Raw genomic sequence first — 19919 nt, forward strand, 5'->3', positions numbered from 1 at the left:
TAATGATAAACATTATCTATATATATGGGTCATGGTCCTCGATCTCGCATTATAATGTTTCATATTCTCTCCATCATTAAGAAAATAGTTTAGAAGAAAAAACTAAAGGATTTTCTCAAGGAAAGAGCGCGTAGATCTGAAAGATCAAGACACTTCTAAAGAATTCAGAAATATGGCTTCAGATATGCTTCCGCTTAAGTTTTCAGTCAAATTCTTAATGATTTAGTATGATAGATTATGTGGTTTATGGGTATTTCTTAACGGTACATATACTACCTTAAACATCATAGTTTCATTATCCACCCCCGACATTTTTAATGAGTAACACAAGAAATCACTGTATGATCAGCTAACGAAGATCAGTCAAATTCAAGAATTTTACCATCAATCTAAAAGCTGCAAAAAGAATTGGAATTTTTCGGAAAGTCAACTATAACAGTCTCGATCAAAGACTAACAAATAGTTTACTTCTACTCGGATCAGACATTTTGTGGAATATATATATATATATATATATATATATATATATATGTTAGGTGGATCCAGGATTTCGATTAAAGAGAGGATTCGATTAAATTTTGGTCATTATTTTTGTAAAAATTAAACATAAAGTTGAAATTTTAAAAAATAATTTAACGGGGACAATTTTTCTGCAGCGTGCATGTGAATTCTTTGAATGCTTGCGCGTGAGAACAAAAGAGAGGCTCCGGGAGAGGGCGACAAGAATTTCCCACGAGCAGAGATTACATATATATACAACTACAAATGGGTAATGCAAAACCCACCTTTCTCAATGGTATTTATGTACATCATCATATTCTCTTAGCAATGCAGATTATTCGAAATTTATCAATTATTTTAAGCGCAAATGATCAATAAATCTTCATCACAAAAGTTAAATATGTGTTTAGATTCTGTCAGACCAATCTGATTAATAAAAAAAAAAATGTTTCTGCAATCCCTAAATCCATATGTGTTTTTTCCGGATGAAAATCTAGAACAAATATTTGATATTTCAGAACTAAATGTTTTAGATCTGGAACTGATATTTGATTTCTGAGTATTTAAATATGTATAACAAAATTTGTTATTAATAACGCTTTTTTTCCGAATGAAAATTTGTCATAAAACATGAAAAACTCCTATTAATATAAAATACGTAAGTACCAAATGTTTCAGATCTGGTAATAATATATAATTTTTGAGTACTCAGATATGTATAACGAATTTTGGTATTAGTGACACGTCTTTTTCTTCGATACAAAAGATTGAAAATCTGGATATTTATTCATGATATTTGAATATTAAATATTTCAAATCTGACACTAATATATCATATTTGAGTACTCAAATGTGTATAACAAATTTTGATATTAATGACATGTTTTTGTGGATGAAATTTGACACAATATTTTTTAAAAAATGTGGTACTATTATATGATATTTCAATATAAATTATTTCAAACAAAGTACTAATATATGATGTTTGAACACACAAACAAGTGTAGAAAGTATTGATATTAATATAGTTGTTCCAATTTTATACTCAAAATTTTATACTTTGTATCAGATATAAAATAATTTGTTTTACAATATCATATATATATTTTAAATTTTCAAAGTTTTGTATCGAATTTCATCTGAAAAATAATTGTCGGTCTAGAGAGTGTAGAAATATTTTTGTGTGTTAAAAATCAGGGTTGCAGAGAAAGTTTCGATTCTACGGGAATATATTGAACACACATTAAACTATATTATTGAGGATTTTAAAGCAAGTCTCTCTTATTTTAACAAACATCACCTCAAACCAAATAAGATAAATCTTTAGCAAATTTTGATTGATGTTAGATTTAGATAAAAATATGGATTTTCCGAACAAATAAGCCCACAAACAAAACCATGGTTGAGTTCAACCTACATGGAAGATATATATAAAATGTAAGATAAATAGCAAACTTGACTGAGTATGTTTATAATTTTCGAAGTTATTGGATTTATTTGTCATTTTTAGCCCATTTAGGCCATCAACCAAGAACCTAATTGGGCCTTAAAGTTTATTGTCTACAAGGCTCGAGATTTGGGTTGACATTGATCAATGTCTCAAGTTTATATTTGGGTTGATATCGACCAATGCATCGAGTGTACTACGATTTCTCGTGTTCGAGACTTAATTATAACAAAATCTGATCAAATTTGGATTATGTACGCAAACAAAATGAATTGCTTACATAAGAAACTTTGAAGTCACCTCTCAACGAAGAGAGAGGGGCAAGGTAAAACATAGTTAATTCATACATAGTTTGTTCGGAAAAAAATAAAAATCTGGCTTCTAGTTTTGTATCGCGCGAAATTTTTTGGCTTGCGATGGATGTCTCTCATCGTCGAAATTTTCGACCTATCAATGATCTCAAGGTGCTTAAATACTCAAATGTGAAACTATGAATTGATTAAAACAAAAAAGTTGGTCTGGTTTAGCTGCTAAATGAGTTTACATGGTTCTGTAATTCGTTAAAACATAATGCTTTTTCACAGTACCAAGAAGAAAAAAAAGGATCGTGTTATTGATTTGATCATTCTTACTTTATTATTTTTTCTTTTGCGGAAAAGTTGGTGAAAATTAGGCTGATATCTATCAAATCTTGGTGTAAAAAGACATACACCATTTCCATTTAAAAATTTTAACCAACTTTTCTCAATCTACTAATTAACCCTATACGGCTATGCCTACTTACAATCGAGCACAAAAAATAAACTCATAAGATCCCAATTAGTGGCCTTAAAAAGAATCTCCAAAAGTTTCTTCATTCCCTCTTTGATCAAGACAAAGAAAAATAACACGAAACATTATGATCATCATGGTATTTTATACGAACGTCGTGGTTTTTTACCACCACGAACTATGATATCCGGAAAAATGATTTAATCTTTGTTTTTTTTTCTTCCTTTTAATTGAGTCCAGATGAAAATTGAGGTTGATTTTGTATATTGATGATTATAGGGATGACCCCTTTGTCTCTACTTATTTCAAAATAAATGGAGGTCCAGTTGAAGCACCATCATGCACAAAAGCAATAAAGAATATATAACATGACAATTCATTTCGACGCTCCTCTCCATATATATACAACCAGATATATATCCCTCTTGCGTTTGCCACTCTTTCTTTCAGCTACTTTTGAATTTTGATGCTTCCCAAATTGGAATCCAATGACATTAGTTTTTGTGTTAGAAACCTAATTTTTTTATAGAAAAAAACGTAATAATTGAATTTCTCATAGTTTAATTAGCCACTCGCATTGCTCATAGTTAGACTATTTGTAAAATTTATGCTCCAGATGTTCATTCCTGAGCGTGAGCGGAGTGTGTTAATTGTCTCACAGTCGATTGGATAAAATTCTTGGGAGTTGCTAATATAGACTTAGACAATCATCTCTCTTTGAATTAGCTCTTGAAGTTGAGTCAGGTCCAATTCCCAATCCTAAATGTTTCACCGTTATGTGTTGGATTGCACATAGTTGTTTCACTCGTTCTTCCCATAGTTAGTCAACTTGTAAACTTCATGCTCCAGATATTCAATCATGAGCATGAGGAGGTGTGTTAGTTGTCTCAAATCAGTTAAATAAAATCCCTGATACTTCTATATATGGACTTTGACATTCTTCCCTTTTGATCTAATTTTTTAGATTGAGCTAGATCTAAGTATCAATCTTTTAACATTTTTTTTTTTTTTTTATTTTATTCAGCTTATCTTCTCATAAAACCCACATAAATTTTTTGTAAAATATTCACGTGCTTTTAATTTGTATAATCCGAGTCTTTATTTTTTCCCATGTATTAAAAAAAATCTGATTTACCATATTATCAGCTAACAAGAAGGAGAAATAGTTGTAATCCTCGTGCTAGCAGGTCTTGGCAGGCAATATCAGCCCTTAGGCCATCTCCAACCCATTACGCTATTTAGTGTCGCACTAACTTTAAAATAGTGTAATTCTTACACCAAATATAAAATTCATCTCCAACCCATCAACTCTAAACTCTACATTAAAAAGAATATTCTCGGAATATTCTCTATTATTTTATTAACAACAAATAATTTATTTCACAAAATATTTATAAACACAATAATTAAAATATCACTAATATCTAAAATCATTTCTATATTAAAATTCATTATATATATATTAATGAATTAAAATATTAATTAAATATATTTTTATAATTACTTTAAAAAATTTTAATATTTAATATTAATTTTAAATACTTAAACTTATTACTTAATTAAATGTAATTAACTAATCATTCAAAAAAATTACACTCACACATATAAATATTTTGAACATAAATTACTAACATACAACCTAATATTCAAATGAAGCTTAATAGTTTGTTGTTTATTATCTTGTTTAGGTTTATGTTATATCATTATCTTTGATTTTAAGTGTTGTCATCTTATTTTATTTTATGTTGTATTGTAATGTCAATTTTAATAATTTAGTGTTTTTTATGTTTGTTTATTTAATTTTGTATCATTTTCTTTGATTTTAAAAAAAGTAGTGTTTGAAATCTTAATTTTTTTTTTACTTGTATCTTTGTATTCAATATTAATTAATTTAATTATAACTACATAATTAAGATATTCATGGCATATTTTATACTATTTTATTTACTACAACTAATTTATCACAAATAATTTATTAACATAATAATATTATCTTTATTAATTATGTATTAAATTAAAATATCCAAGTTTTTTAAAATCACTTTGTTAAAATTTATTGTTTGAAATAATAAGTTTTTATAATTAAATTAGATTATAAAACTAATTATATAATATTTAGAGTTTAAGTAAAATTACAATAAAAAACAATTACAAAAATAAAAAAACAACGCTATTGCTACAGTGTTGCACCAAATTTGGCGCAACATTGTAGCAAATCTCTATTTTGGTGTCAAACATAGCGCTGGTTGTGTTTTACACCATTTTGGTGCAGGGTTGGAGTTGCTCTTAGGTAAGAAGATTTTATGCTCCACCGAGTGTGTTTCATCAGACAGATCTTCATCATTTATTGACTGTAGGGTTCCATACCAAATGAATGGTAAATGCTACCCAAGAAACATACTCGATATAACATAGAGTCGAAAAGCATGACTTCTAAAGTGATACACCAGTAAACCTATAGAGTGGGTCTCATGTGAGACCGTCTCGCGGATCTTAATCTGTGAGACGGGTCAACTCTACCGATATTCATAATAAAAAGTAATACTCTTAGCATAAAAAGTAATACTTTTTCATGGATGACCCAAATAAAAGATTCGTCTCACAAATACGATCTGTGAGACCATCTCATACAAGTTTTTACCAAACCTATATATATGTGTGTAGTTTGTACTATGAGAGGGAACCCCACTTTGTACTCAATATAGAGAATGATTAGGATCAAAAGTAGAATTTTAGGGTTGGCCTTCACAAGATAGGGTCTAGTAAAGTTGTGATTGCAGTAAAAGAGGAGAGTGACTTGAACAACGCTCCGTGTGCCCCTCCAAACCTTTAACTTTTTTTATTTTGGAGAGTCGAAAAAATTTAAAGTATTTTTGGCTTTTAGGGGGAATTGCTTTGGATTTTATTTCCACAAGGAATTTTGTACATGGATGAGCTTGTTATAAAAATTAAAGAGTGTGGGATATACAAAATCTTTGTCGCCATCTTACAATTTATGCTACTTTCTTTTTGGGATTTTCATGTAATAGAATCTTTTTTAAAAAAAGTAATAGGATCTTTTTATGTGCTTTGAAATTCGTATTTCTTGTTATCCTTTGCTAACAAATGGGGAAAACGGGACAATTTTTACTTTATTATTCTCTTTATATTACGCCAAAAATTATGATTTTTTTTTTTTTAAAAAAAGGATACAAATTGAGGCTTAATCTTCTATATGTTTCTTTTTATATAAGAAAATTGGGTTTCCTTTTTTTTTTGAAAAAATTATTTATTGTAAATTCAACATTCGGCACCATTTTTCATCAGCACCACTGTTATCAAATCAACGGGTCAATGATAAGAGGTCTATTTTGCCTAAAAAATTTCTATATTTTTGTAATTTTTTTAAAAAAATTATGATGATTGCATGACGTCTCTAAGTAATAGTCGTATCAAGAAATAGCTAGACCTCCTGATTTTTCTAATCATGGACTCATATTCTTTAAATTAACAAAAACTAAGTACATCGAACTTAATTAACATTTTTTTAAAAAATAGACTAGATGAAATCGAATCAATATAATTTTTATTCGATGAGAGTTTTATATATACTTGTAAAACATCATATTCGATGACTATCTTCACTGTATCAAGACGAATTTTTCTAGCGTACTTATGTACTCACTCATACACACCCAAAGAAACTTCTTGAGTGGTCACTCATCCTAAAATTGCCTCAAATCAAACACCTCCAGGATTGTCTCAAGTTAAACACACTTAAATTTGGAGTTCTTATAAGATGAGTTCCAGAAAAAAAAAAAGATGCATCTTTTTTTATATGAATAGTACATATCAAATTTTTAAGACATTCTCAACTGCACGGTCTTATACCTGAAAAGTTTTGGAAAATCTTTTTTTTTATGAATAGTACATATCAAATTTTTAAGACATTCTCAACTGCACGGTCTTATACCTGAAAAGTTTTGGAAAATCTCTCATTCCGGTGTAAAATCAGTTCATTAATATTCTTTTCGCCTAGAAACATGTCAAGATCCGCTCATTTTCCGTGCAACCTCACAGCATCGGCGATCACACGTCGCTCTCTTTGACCCCGGGCGTCACAATACTAGCGAACGACGTAGAAACAATGTTTATATAAAATAAATATTACTACATATATGAATTATAATCATTAATAGGTCCGGTTGATTCATAAACTTATGACATATTTTTAAATTATTATTTGGATAAAGATAATGAAATTATATTAAATATGTAATTTGTAGAGATAATATCTGAAATTTTGAATTCTTGAAGTGAATGAGATATTGTAGTTATCAGTATATTAAATGAAAAATATTACTTATTTAAATGAATATGACATCTTCGTAAAAACTAATTGATGTCACAGTGTTTAAACACTGATATTCATTTATCTATAGTAAGTATAGACATATTTATATTAAAGCACATATGGTAATATGGAATTTAAAGATTAATATTTGAGAGTGAATGATTGTTCATACCGACTTCTAATTTGCCCAGATCTGTTAGGGTGTGTTTAGTTGAGTGGATTAAATAAGGATAGATTAATAGTCAAATATTTATCGTTAAAATTTTAAGATGTTTTAATAATCATTTTGACCCGGTTTAAGATCCAATTTTATTAGTTATCCATAAAATTGGATCTTAAACCGGGTCAAAAAGATTATTAAAACAACTTAAAATTTTAACGATAAATATTTGACTATTAATCTATCTTTATTTAATTCACTCAACCAAACACACCATTAGAGTCTAGACAATGCAATAAATGAAGTGTAGTCTTTATTTAAAAATTTGCACCAACAAAATTAATCACGTCTTTTTCTAAAATGGCCACTTTATTTCTCTTTCAGTTCTGTCTTTGTCAAGACAATTACATTGTTCTAATAATGCATGTCATTAATCAAAGATAGTGTTAAGTGCCTTCCACCATTGTCCTATTTACTATCTCTTTCGTTTTAATTAACAATTAAATCTTTTAATTTGGTATAATCCGACTAATGGTGCGGCTATTATTATGTAATTATGGCTTCCAATCTATTCTCCATTCTTCCCCTTTATTCATAAATAAATAATACATTTAAAACCTAAATATTTGATGCATCATCATGTGTGCACTTGAATAATATTTACTCAGTTATTTAAATATGATATCTGAAATACTAGCAAGCTGGCTAAGAAAGCAATCGAAACGTAGCGTTTGAACTTCTGTAAGATTTTAACATCTAAATTGGCAAAAACTTGTGTGAGACGGTCTCACAAGTCGTATTTTGTGAGACGGATCTCTTATGTCATCCATGAAAAAATATTATTTTTTGTGCTAAGAGTATCACTTTTTATTGTGAATATCCGTAGGGTTGATCCGTCTCACAGATAAAGATTCGTGAGATCGTCTCACAAGAAACCTACTCATCTAAATTTTATTAATTAAGAATGTGTATTAATTAATTGCTAGATACTCATACTATATACCAAATCCACATTAGTTGATGGATTGGAAAACAAAAGGGCTCTCACGTGAGAGGTGGTACAGTTTCAAAAGGACTTGTCTATATCAGTCTGATTATCAAAATCTCCCCAACTTGTATTTCTGAATTATTACGAATTAAATGGTCCCCTTAAGATTTTATTTTTTTGAATTTCGATTTTTTTTTTTTCCATGATAGATCGAGGGTCTTCTAGGACTAGATAAGTTATATATTTGACTTTAAAAAAAAAAAAACAATTTGTACCACGAAATTACCAGCTTTTGATGAGTACAACAAATTTGGGGGTCAAATGAGTGACAAATTTCTTAAAAGTTTCATTTAGAAAGATGTATTTCGATTATATTTTTATTGTTAATAATGAAGTAATATGTGAAATCTTAAATTTATAATTTATTTATATACACGTTAGCTATACAAATAAGAATTGATTTCAAATATCTTTATTATTAAGTGAACTTGAAATACATCACAAGTAATATGAAACGTATATAAACATGAAAATAGTGTATTTGAAATTTATGATCTTGATTTTCTAAAAATACAAAAATATATTTGAATATATTTGAAATACATCAATCCAAACGTAACATAAGAGTGAATTTGAGGATGTATATTTGAAATTCATAAATTTCGATTATAATTTAATTTTTTAACAATGAAACAATTAATTAAATCTTAAATTCATAAATTACTTATTTACACAATAGTTTTACAGAGTAAAATAAATTTTAAATTATATCATTATTATGTGAACTTGAAATTCATTTCAATTAACGTGAAATACTTTGCAAACTTGCGAGATAGGGAAATTTGAAATTTATTGTAACACCCTTTCTCATGACTTAAATGTAATTACAAAACTATAACATGGAAGCCTTGAATAGGTTGTAGAAAAGAATTCATTTTTGTTAGGACCAATGGAATCTGGATATCTCCACATTGATATGATATTGTCCACTTTGAGTTTTAACCATCATGATTTTGCTTTTGGAACCACCCAAAAGGTCTCATACCAATGGAGATATCATTCCATCTTTATTAACCCATGATCTTTCTCTAGATCTTCCAATGTGGGACTTTGGTTGCATCCCAACAATCCTTCCCTCAAACGAAGTTTCACTATTATTTTCATGGTCCGAGCCTCCCCTCAAGCCTTATCCGTCCTCCAATCGAGGTTACTCCACTTCATTGCGTTGGAGCGCACACCTTACATGAATACTGGGAGCATAAACCACCTCAAGAGTTTAATCAAGGATTTTTACCAGGAGTCCTCACCTTCTTCGTTTAGGTATCGAGGATTCTACCCACACAGCTCGATCTAGACCATGGCTCTGATACCACTTGTTAAGACCAATGGAATCCGGATATCTCCACACTGATATGATATTGTCCACTTTGAGTTTTAACCCTCATGGTTTTGCTTTTGGAACCACCCAAAAGGCCTCATACCAATGGAGATATCATTCCATCTTTATTAACCCATGATCTTTCTCTAGATCTTTCAATGTGGGACTTTGGTTGCATCCCAACAATTTTAAGAAATAAAATTAGCAAATATTCCCTTGTAAAATAACTTGCCACATGTCTCGAACAAAAGATCGCCACGAACACCAACTAAAATCAACTATCATAGGTATATGTATTTGTTATTCAATATCTACTTGTTGAGTTTTATAACTCATTTCAAGATAAAGAAGGAATTTGCATCATTTCTTAAATGTAATTCATAGATAACAATAGGGGTGTCAAAATACAACACGATCCGTCAACCCGACATGACACAACACGAAAAAAATCAGGTTCGGGTTGGGTTTTTTCGGGTTCGGGTTGGGTGGATTCGGGTTAGCGCCAGGTTAAACGGGTTTCGGGTTGGGTCGGGTTGGGTCGCGGGTTGACCCTGAAAACTTTTTTTTTTGAAAATATTACCTATATTTTTATATATTGTATATTTGAACAAAATTTATTGTTTAATATATGATAAATTTTCATCATTTAATATTTATTTTATATATTTTTTATTTTGTTAACAATTATTTATTTGATTTAGTAAATATAATTTAATTTTCTACAATTAAACTTTCAAATTTAAATCGAAAATTTTTTTATTATGTGTTTAAATTAAAATATTATTATTTTTTTATTTTTTCGAATTTTTTCATTAATTTTTTTATAAAAAATAAATAAAATCCGGGTTAGGCGGATTAGAAAGGGTTGAGTCGGGTTACACGGGTTCATGTTCGGGTTGAGGGTTTTTGGGTTGCTTCGGGTTCGGGTTGAAAAAAAAATAAAAAATATCGCGGGTTGACCTGAAACCCGATCCACCCGACCCGATTGACACCCCTAGATAACAATTATAAGATGACATTCAATAGAACATTAATTTCTTTTCCATGGTATGGACTTGATGGGTCATCAGTCAATGACATATATGTACGTTTCAGTCCGAATCAGTCATAGTACATGTTATTATGTTGGTCAACTTTAGTTACGTAGGTTTAGAATTACCAAAGATAACATTACAATATCATATAATCATAGAGTCATAAAAACATTCATTAAAACATTTCATCAAATATGTGGAGTGCGTGTGAAAGAATTAACTCCTTTAATTATGTCATTGGAATCAAATTTCCTTTCTTTCAATACATTAATACATATCATATACATAATCAATTATTTAAAGGAGCTAAAATCAATAGAACTTCATTTATCATATATATAGCTCATGAGATGCTTTCAATGGAGAAGTCTACTTACAACCACTTGGAGACTTGGTAATGTTAACACCTTGACAATGATCCTACAACATAAAACCATGATATAATCCATTAACATCAATTTCTTGAACTTCCAATAATAATCAAACTCATATATGAACTTCACTTAATCTATCATCATTAATAACCCAATTAAACCAACAACAAAGAGTTCACATTTGATCTCCTTGCTAAAAGTAACAAATTTTCTAGCTCCCTTTGCTTCTTCAATCCTTGAGATGATGAAGATTAAAGAAAAAGATGGAAGAAATGACAAGGAAATGAGAACCCTAGCTCTAAACCGATGGAGTGGGAAGTAAGGAGAACATGAGACAAAACCACTCCCTACACACGATTTATCTTGTCCCAACCTTAAAATCGCTTTTACCTTGTGTGGCGCACGGAACATTCTACCCGAAAATAAAGAACAATGCAGTGGCACTAGGGCTGTAAAATCTTACTGTTCGAGCGCCACCTTCTCTGCCCAAAAACTCATTCTTCCCTTCCGAATTTGTGAAAGTGGTCAACATGAAAGTTGTAGCCGTATGTCTTAACTTGCATCTCCAATTGGCCTCATGTCATTCGAATATAAGAGTAAAGAGTTATGCTCATTCAACCAAATTGTGTCAGTGCAAGAACGATGATACACACGACACATTTCGGTGCGCTTTTGGCTTATCTTACACAATTATTTGAACAAAACATGAAAGTTATGGTCTTATATCTTAGCTCTCTAACGGAAGTGAACTCATATCATTTGGATCAAAATACAAATCATTATACTAAAAATCACAAGTTCTGTCATAGTTTTCATATCGTTTCTGTGTTTCTATTACCTATTTGGCTCAAGATCAACCTTCTATTCTACCCATATATTCTCATCACTCTTACAACACCCTTTTACATCACCATTATCTTTGCATATGTATTATACTTCATCAAGTATAACATTACTTTACACTTTTATTTGTAAATCACATGGTAAACATGCTACCCATTCTATATCTATTCCATTCTATCAAATTAATTATCATTCATACCATAACATAAAGCCATAAATCATCGTCATATAGTGCCATAAATCATTAATAAAAGAAGAGAAACAATCGGCTATTACATTTATTATCTTACTTCTCTAAAAAAAAATCAGAAATCGGTTGATTTGAAATCCTTCCATCTAATCACAACTTATATTTCACACCGAGTGCACTTTGGTTTTTGCAAGGATTGTTTTAAAATATACATAGCACGGATTATGAAAGTACTATTTCAAACTGCATCACATGCTACACTTGACATACAATATTTTTTTAATCAAAAAATAACATTTCATTAAAGAGTAACCAAAATATACATCCAAAATCCACGGAGGAAAAACACCTTCCGTACAAGAAAACGAAGGATTTGACAGAGCATAACGAGCAATACAATGAGCAATCCAATAAGCTGCCAAATTAGCAGTACGGCTGACATGTGCTAGTGACTAAAAATTGATTAAAGCATGGAGAGATTGAATATCGTTATAAGGACACGAGCCATGTTTTCTTTGCTTTTAACAAAAATAAAACGTACGAAAGTTATCTGTCGGAGATTTTGCGATAGAAAGCTTCCCTTTTTTTGGCTTTTCTCCTAGGTATATTTCCATTTTACTAATCATAATGTGTATAATATTACTTCACATAAAATAATCTTCTAATTAGTACGTCGTAATACACTAATTATGTATTTATGTTAATAACTCTATTTTTTCATGTGTTCGTAGTAATTAGAATCACCAGATATTTTTATGCATCCAATTTTTTATACCACGTGCATATTTAATAGTGTAATTTGCCAATTTTGAAGGGTACTCTGTTGTGGTTGAAAGGATTTCAGCTGGCTGTATGGTAATATTTCAAATAACACTTATCAAATTATTATTAAAACTACATAACATGATTTGAAATGGATTTGAAATTCATTCGGTTGCATATGAATTGATGGATTTAGAGTTAAGGATTTCGAATCCATAATAATAAATATATTTGTTTGTTTGACCAAATCCACTTGACAATGGATTCAAATCTCAAATATGTATTTTTGATTCATTGCGTTGAATTTCAAATTTATTCCAACACGGAGTCATTTCAAATCATCCGTCAAATACTTCCTTAAATCTAAATCATTCAACCCAAACACAAAATTGTTCATCCAAATAATTCAAGAAATTTGAAATATATCATCTCAAATCCACCAATCTTAATTAATTTATCCAGACAACAAAAAACAAATATATTTTAAATCGTTGATATGAAATTTATATTTTTCAAAACGACTAAATTCAAATGCACCCTCAGCTCCAAGTGAGGGTAATAAATAATAAATGAATTGATTAATTTAATAATTTTACTAATTAACAACATAACAAAATTTCCCGAGATAAAAAATCTGCATGGTATCTGGACTTTGGAACTAACCACAGTGCCATTGCAGAAAGAATATAGTTGACCCCATAAACTAGGCCTATTGTTCAGGAGTTCTAGTTAAGAGTGATATATCATACCGTATCGAAATTTATATCGTATTGAAAATTACAGTATAAAAAAATTCATTTTGATATCGTACCGAAAACTTCGATACATATAACTAGGATACCGATTATACCGAAATATATGATATACCGAGATTTCGGTACAGTATCGATATATATTGTTTTATACCGAAAAAAACCTTACATTTTTAATTTTTATAAATTTATTGTTTTAAAATATTATATATTTTAAAATTTTGTATATTTTTTCGGTATTTCGGTATTTCGGTATATACCGAAATTTTCAAATTGCATACCGTTAGCGTACCAAAAAATTCGGTATTGTTGCCATACCGTACCGAAATTTTCGGTATATTCAACATTTTTTCGGTACGGTAATCTCAGTATACCGAAATTTCGATATTTTTTCCCATGGACAAACCATGGAGGCTTGGAACGTTAGGTTTTTCATCTTTGGTTGGGTGTGGGTGGCTGTAGATGGATATTGAAGCAAGTAACAAGTAAAACATGTACTTCACAAAAAGTTATACTCGATAATTTCATTGGGTTGCCAACTTAATTTATTGTATATGGAATTGAAATTGATTTGATAAAGTAATTGTGCCAGTTTGCCCCCACAAATCCCCACTTTCACTAGTTTATTGTAATTAGAAAAACACAGATGTCTGAAAATCACAGGGAGACGAGACATGAACAGGGTCAGGTCCCAAAGCTAGGGTCCCGGCCGGGTTAAGGAGCCAATTCAGTCTTTTAATTTATTGCTAGAGGGACCAATCCACCCTGTCCATTCACATGCAATGAAGCCATCGGTGCTCCTTGGCAAGATTTCCACATCTTTCTTCTTTAAACTTTTTTCATACATAGAAATAAAACAAATGGCAAAGCTACAAAATCTTCATTGTCAATCACATGCACTTGCACCAGGTCCCCTGATAACTAGGAGGGTGGTCGGGGAGGGTGAGAAATTTCATTATACGATAAAAAATACATTATTATATTCATTCATAACAAAGTACTCTTGCATCAAATTTAATACAACACCCATAAAGCAAAATTTAAGAAAAAAAGGCCCCAAAGACCCTTTGTATAGTTAGGCCAACTTTAAGCCAAGAAATAATTAAAAAAAAAATGCCGTGCACGTGTATCCGTCACACGTGCCTGCGATGATCACCCAAAAACAAAAAATTTAACTCCAGTATATACGGTTAGGACAAGAGAAAAAAGCAAAAAAAAAAAAAGATAAAAGGGATATTTCCCGCCAAAAAAGCACACATCCACACGTGTAGAATACACTTCACCACTCGAAAATTAAATTAAAAAGGAAAGAAAAAAAAAACCTAAATTTATCTCTTTGTTATCCCGTGATTTCTTCTGATCTTCACTCGGGCTGTTCTCAGACTGGACTGGAGCTTTCAGTACAGTAAATGGTAGGTTTGTGAGCATATATCAACTGGAATTCGATATAAATGGTGCGTATATCATCACCACCGATCTCATTGATGGAATCAAGAAAGTTTTGACTGTGTGTTTCGTTCACAGCTCAAATTTCAAAATCCCAATCTTCAAATTTTTGGCAGGCCCCCGTTGATTTTACACTACCCATTTTGGTCCCACTCGTGAAGCGCTTAATTCAATGACAATAATCAACATCAGCTTTGAATTTTCAATCACTCCTCCACTCCGTTCAATCCACGATTCCACTACACACATTAAACAATTCCTCTTCTCCCTTTTTCACACCAAAATATTAATAACACTATGTACCAAATCCCCTTCCCTTGGGAATCAGCGAACCATCCATCGATGACTAAATGTCCACCAATAAAGGGTTTTTGTAATTAAAAAAAAACTCCCAAAAATGTCCAAATTCTTGTACGTACATACATAGACTGTATAGCTACTATTTATCTACACCACCTATAGTGAATTTCGTTTCTCCACCCTCTGAGAAAAATATTGAGGATTTTTTTTTGACGATTTTGGACCTGGACCACACCATTTTCTTATGCTGTTGGTTTTCTTCTTTTTTATTTATTTATTTTTTTAATTCTAGACCTACCCCTGACCCCCTCCTTAATCAGAGCTCCCCTTGTCATCATCCACCCATGATGAATTATTTAATTTTCTCCTTTTGTGAGCCGAGAAGGATGAAGATGTAGAAGATGACGAGTCGCTAGAAAAGGTACTCACCCGGGGCATGACTCGGAGTTGGGGTAGCACCTTTGGTTGCTTCTTCGTCTTATTGGACATTATTTGTCTCACCAGTTGGTAGCAACTCGTTATTTTTTCCTGAAAATGAAAAATATTGTTATTCTTTATGATAAAAAGTTGATTGTTTTCTATTGTAAATATTATACATCTTACTTTGTGAAGTCCATCACACCATGACTGAGCATGTTGAGCTGTGAATGAGGAAAATTTCGGCACATCATTTGCTGCACAAAGCAGTGTTGCAGCAGCGATGCATGATGGTCTAAACTCGAGAAAGCTGGTCTCTGTTCATATGTAGATTTCACTGTATATATTTTGACTAACAAAATACAAATAATTGATGAAATAAAATTTTGGAGATGGTAAATCACAAATGCATGATTTATATAAAATTTGAACTTTATATATATAAAGTAAAACCCATTATTTAAAATTATCATGCATGTGATGTGCAAACTTGAATAAATATATACTAAATTATTCAAAATGTTAATTACGGTGATTTGATACCTTGTATAGTAGAGATAATAATTTCTTTTGCCATTGATACAAGGAACCCGGTATAAGTTCTGGTTGGGTCCATTTTGAGGGCGAAAAAGCTGAGGTAGCAAAAGGGGGAAATGGATCGAAGTCTCCACTCTAATACCCTCAGCACGAGGAGCTCCATCCTTTGAATATTTCTTGGTTCAAAAATAAACTTCGCACCTTCGACCTGTGAAATGAAATTTAATTAAAAATTATATTGACTTTCAAATGACCCGTATTTAATGCACGGGATCAACGATGTTATTAAAATTAATTACCTGAAGATCCAAAAGAGAAGGAACTAGAGGTTCCTCCATTTTAGCTGCTAATGACAAACATGCAGTGGACAATAATTGCAATGGCCATCCATTCAATATCTAAGACGTGTGGAAAAAAAATTATGTATTAGTTTTATCATACATTAGACAACGAAAATTTAAAAAATAAAAGAAAGATTAATCATAATTATTAGTAACAAAACAAACAAAAGAACAAAGGTGTTACCAGTACTGATGCACATTGGAATGGATTACTAGGTTATTATAGACTAATAAAGACAAACAGACAGCCATAACTTACACTTTTAGGGGATTATATTAAATTAAAGAAATTTTTTTTAATTAATCTTTGAAAGTTTTTTGCTCCCCAAATTTTTAAATCTTTATTATGCTAACATCAATATAATAGTTAGGACTTTGGAATCATCAAAATTTTTGAATACGTGGTAATTAACTTGTTAAAAATCATGTGTCATGATCATTCATGTCCTAAATTCAAGTTCACAAAACAAGGTAAAAATTTGTGTGAGATGGTCTCACGGATCGTATTTTGTGAGACGGATATCTTACTGGGTCATCCATTAAAAATATTATTTTTATATTAAAAATATTATTTTTTATTGTGATTATGGATTTTTAACAGCTCAATTAGGGTAGATTATGGGTCTACCTAATCACATATGTAGCTGATATAACAGGCCTGGGTCTCCATTTTACCCCATCAATCAATTGAAAAAACTAATCATGAAAAAACTTTGATTACTTGTATTATACGTGAGTGTGACACATTGTATTCAATATCAAACCTAAACAATATTACATTATTAAAACAAATAAAAATTATGGTATTTGTTAGGTTCACACCGACTCAACATAACTTCCTAATTCGACAATTGATTTGCAATTTTGTTAAATGTGAGGTTTTTTTAAAAATAATATTTGGTATCGTCAAATTAAACCTCTATGTATCGAATTAGAACTGAAAAACTAATATATATTCATAATTTGACTATTTTAATTTTGAACTATACTTCTTATGAAAATATCTAGAAAAAAGATTATAAAATCCGTTAAGACGAAGGTGACGGGAATCGTACCGGCAAACGATGGGAGCAAAGAAAACGGTCAAAGTAGTTGATGGAGAGAAACGCCGTTAATGGCTGGAAACCGTAATAACGGTGCACCTGCACAAACAAAATAACACGTCAAGTCCTCCCAATACCATAAACTGCCTTCAGGTCTATTGTGCGCCCCTGATCCCTTCGCGGTGAGTGACTAATGTATAGCACTCCACAGCCTCCACCTAGAAATTTTACAATCCTTCCTGTAACCACCGGCGAATTCTAGCCATAGCAAGCCATCCATGCTAAAGTGCTCCGATTCAATCATCACGCGCAGATGATAATGAATAACGTACCCTTTGATAAATCGAAACCTTGAAAGTGAAGGCTAACTGAGTGCATGATAGTGTTAAACACTAGAAGAGCTGAAAAATAAACAAGTAATCATGAATCGCGACCAAGAGGAGGACTATACCTTGAGAATCCATGAAACAGATTCTGTTCTAACAGAAGCATCGATCGATTGACGATCGTTGATATTCGTTCCGGTGAGATCTCTCTCGTCTTCTAGAAGTCCAGCGATTGATTCCTCGACGTCGGGCAACCGAGGTTGGTTGTCTGATGAGTATTCCGTAGAGTCATCTTCGCCGCCGGAGAATATGATAGTGGAGTCCTCGCCGCAGAGAAGATCGGAGAAGCAGTCGGAGAACTGAAGTGACATGGCGAATGTGGCCATCGATCTTTCTTCATTCTGTTCTAATCATCTTTTACTGAGCTACGATTCCGGAGGTCGCCGGCGATTCGTCGGGATGTACCAACTGGAAACGTGGGATGCAGAGACTGCCGGAGAAGGGGACCGTAGCTGTTTGTTGTGTGTGGGCGTTTAGATTCTCTGTACTCCACTGCTGACTGATTGGTTTGGATGTATATAAATAGAGATACCTTGGCTATTCTTCAACTTTTTAATAATTTAAATTTCATATTTTGATTTTTTTTAATAAAAATTTCTTACTTATAAATACAACTAGTAATACACATATATATCTAAATGATATGACCAAATAAATAAAAATCACCTGATAGTGGGGATCGTTATTTGGCGGGAAAATTTATTTTATGGGTTGATTATTGTATGTTTAATTTCTATTTTTTTTAATATTATCGATCGATTTATAATTGTATTTTCGAGTTTATTTATAAGATCGTATGCTTCTCGTTTACCAAAAATTATAACTGATTGTAACGGTGCAACTCTAATTTGTTAAAGCATACGATAACTCAAACATTACGTTTCGATTGTCCTATCAAGCATAGGCAATTAATACACACTCAATAATTACACTAATTGCAATCAATAGGAATCGAACTCGTGATCTCGAATATGATACAAATTGTATGACCGATAGTTTGGTGCTTTATCAAAAGTTATAGTTAGTGGTAACGGTGCAATTCAAATCTTTTAAATCGTACGACATCTTAAACATCACATTTCAATTGTTCTACTAAGTAGAGACAATTATTGTATCTTGATATTCATTTTTCATCATAGTGCTTACTTGACATTGAAAAATCATGACGCATAATCGAAAATTATTGACATGACAACTGACATTGATCCTAAAATATAGCAATTTTTAGTTTTGTACCCAATATGTATAGGCAAAATTTTTGTGAGAGGGATATCTTATTTGGATCACTCATGAAAAAATATTACTTTTTATGCTAAGATTATTACTTTTGATTGTGAATATCGGTACGGACCCGTCTCACAGATAAAGATTCGTGAGACCGTCTCACACAAGACCTACTCATATGTATATCACATACATAGATACATAGAGTTTTCGTAGTTTTACCATTCTAAATCCTAAAAAGTCCCCTTGGATATTTTTAAATTAAATATACAATAGTGTTAGCTATATTGTAATAATGTCTTTATAAATAAGAAAGTTGTTAATTTCACGCTATAGGGACGGACAATGGTGGTTCAATTAAAGGGTCGACATTCATTCGTTCGTTTTGATATTTTTCCGAAAATTTATGGTCTTAAAATGAATTAGTTGCGCATTAAACTAAATAAGTGCTCTTTTTTAAAAAAATATATTTTATGTGTTGCATAGTATCTCTAAAATAAACATACATAGGATAGGCTTTGATGTGTAAGTTGAATAAATCCAAATTTCATTAATTCAATTTTAAGTGGAGCGTGGACATGATTTGACTAATTCAACTCAAATCAAGTTGTGAATAGTTTATTAAAGGAAACCAATAATTAACTTTTAAGTTAATAAAAAAAAACATAATCCTCTACCTTCCTTCCAACACA

At 31.1% G+C, this 19919-nt stretch overlaps 1 protein-coding gene across 2 annotated transcripts; it reads right to left on the reverse strand.

The window, feature by feature from the left end:
* Nucleotides 1–14682: 14682 nt before the first annotated feature.
* Nucleotides 14683–18510, reverse strand: LOC142524385 (cyclin-D1-1-like). 2 transcript variants are annotated; one of them, XM_075628344.1, is made up of 6 exons: nt 18069–18510; nt 17630–17716; nt 16533–16631; nt 16240–16441; nt 15883–16013; nt 14683–15807 (listed from the first exon to the last, which is right to left on the reverse strand). In XM_075628344.1, exons 1-6 carry the CDS (start codon nt 18327–18329, stop codon nt 15592–15594), a joined length of 996 nt encoding a protein of 331 aa, XP_075484459.1. In that variant the 5' UTR covers nt 18330–18510; the 3' UTR covers nt 14683–15591. The 2 variants fall into 2 exon arrangements, with proteins under 2 accessions (XP_075484459.1, XP_075484460.1); XM_075628345.1 differs by having other exon boundaries at nt 15640–15807; nt 15883–16048.
* Between the last annotated feature and the right edge of the window lie 1409 nt (nt 18511–19919).

This window comes from Primulina tabacum, chromosome 14, assembly GCF_025594145.1.
Source record: "Primulina tabacum isolate GXHZ01 chromosome 14, ASM2559414v2, whole genome shotgun sequence".
NCBI classification, from domain to species: domain Eukaryota; kingdom Viridiplantae; phylum Streptophyta; class Magnoliopsida; order Lamiales; family Gesneriaceae; genus Primulina; species Primulina tabacum.

Coding starts and splice junctions, on each gene's coding strand:
- LOC142524385 (XM_075628344.1), bottom strand. CDS start 18,329: ATGGCCACATTCGCCATGTCACTTCAGTTCTCCGACTGCTTCTCCGAT. Junction 16,632..17,629: donor TTTGCTCCCATCGTTTGCCG/GTACGATTCCCG, acceptor CACACGTCTTAG/ATATTGAATGGATGGCCATT. Junction 16,442..16,532: donor CTTCTCTTTTGGATCTTCAG/GTAATTAATTTT, acceptor TTCATTTCACAG/GTCGAAGGTGCGAAGTTTAT.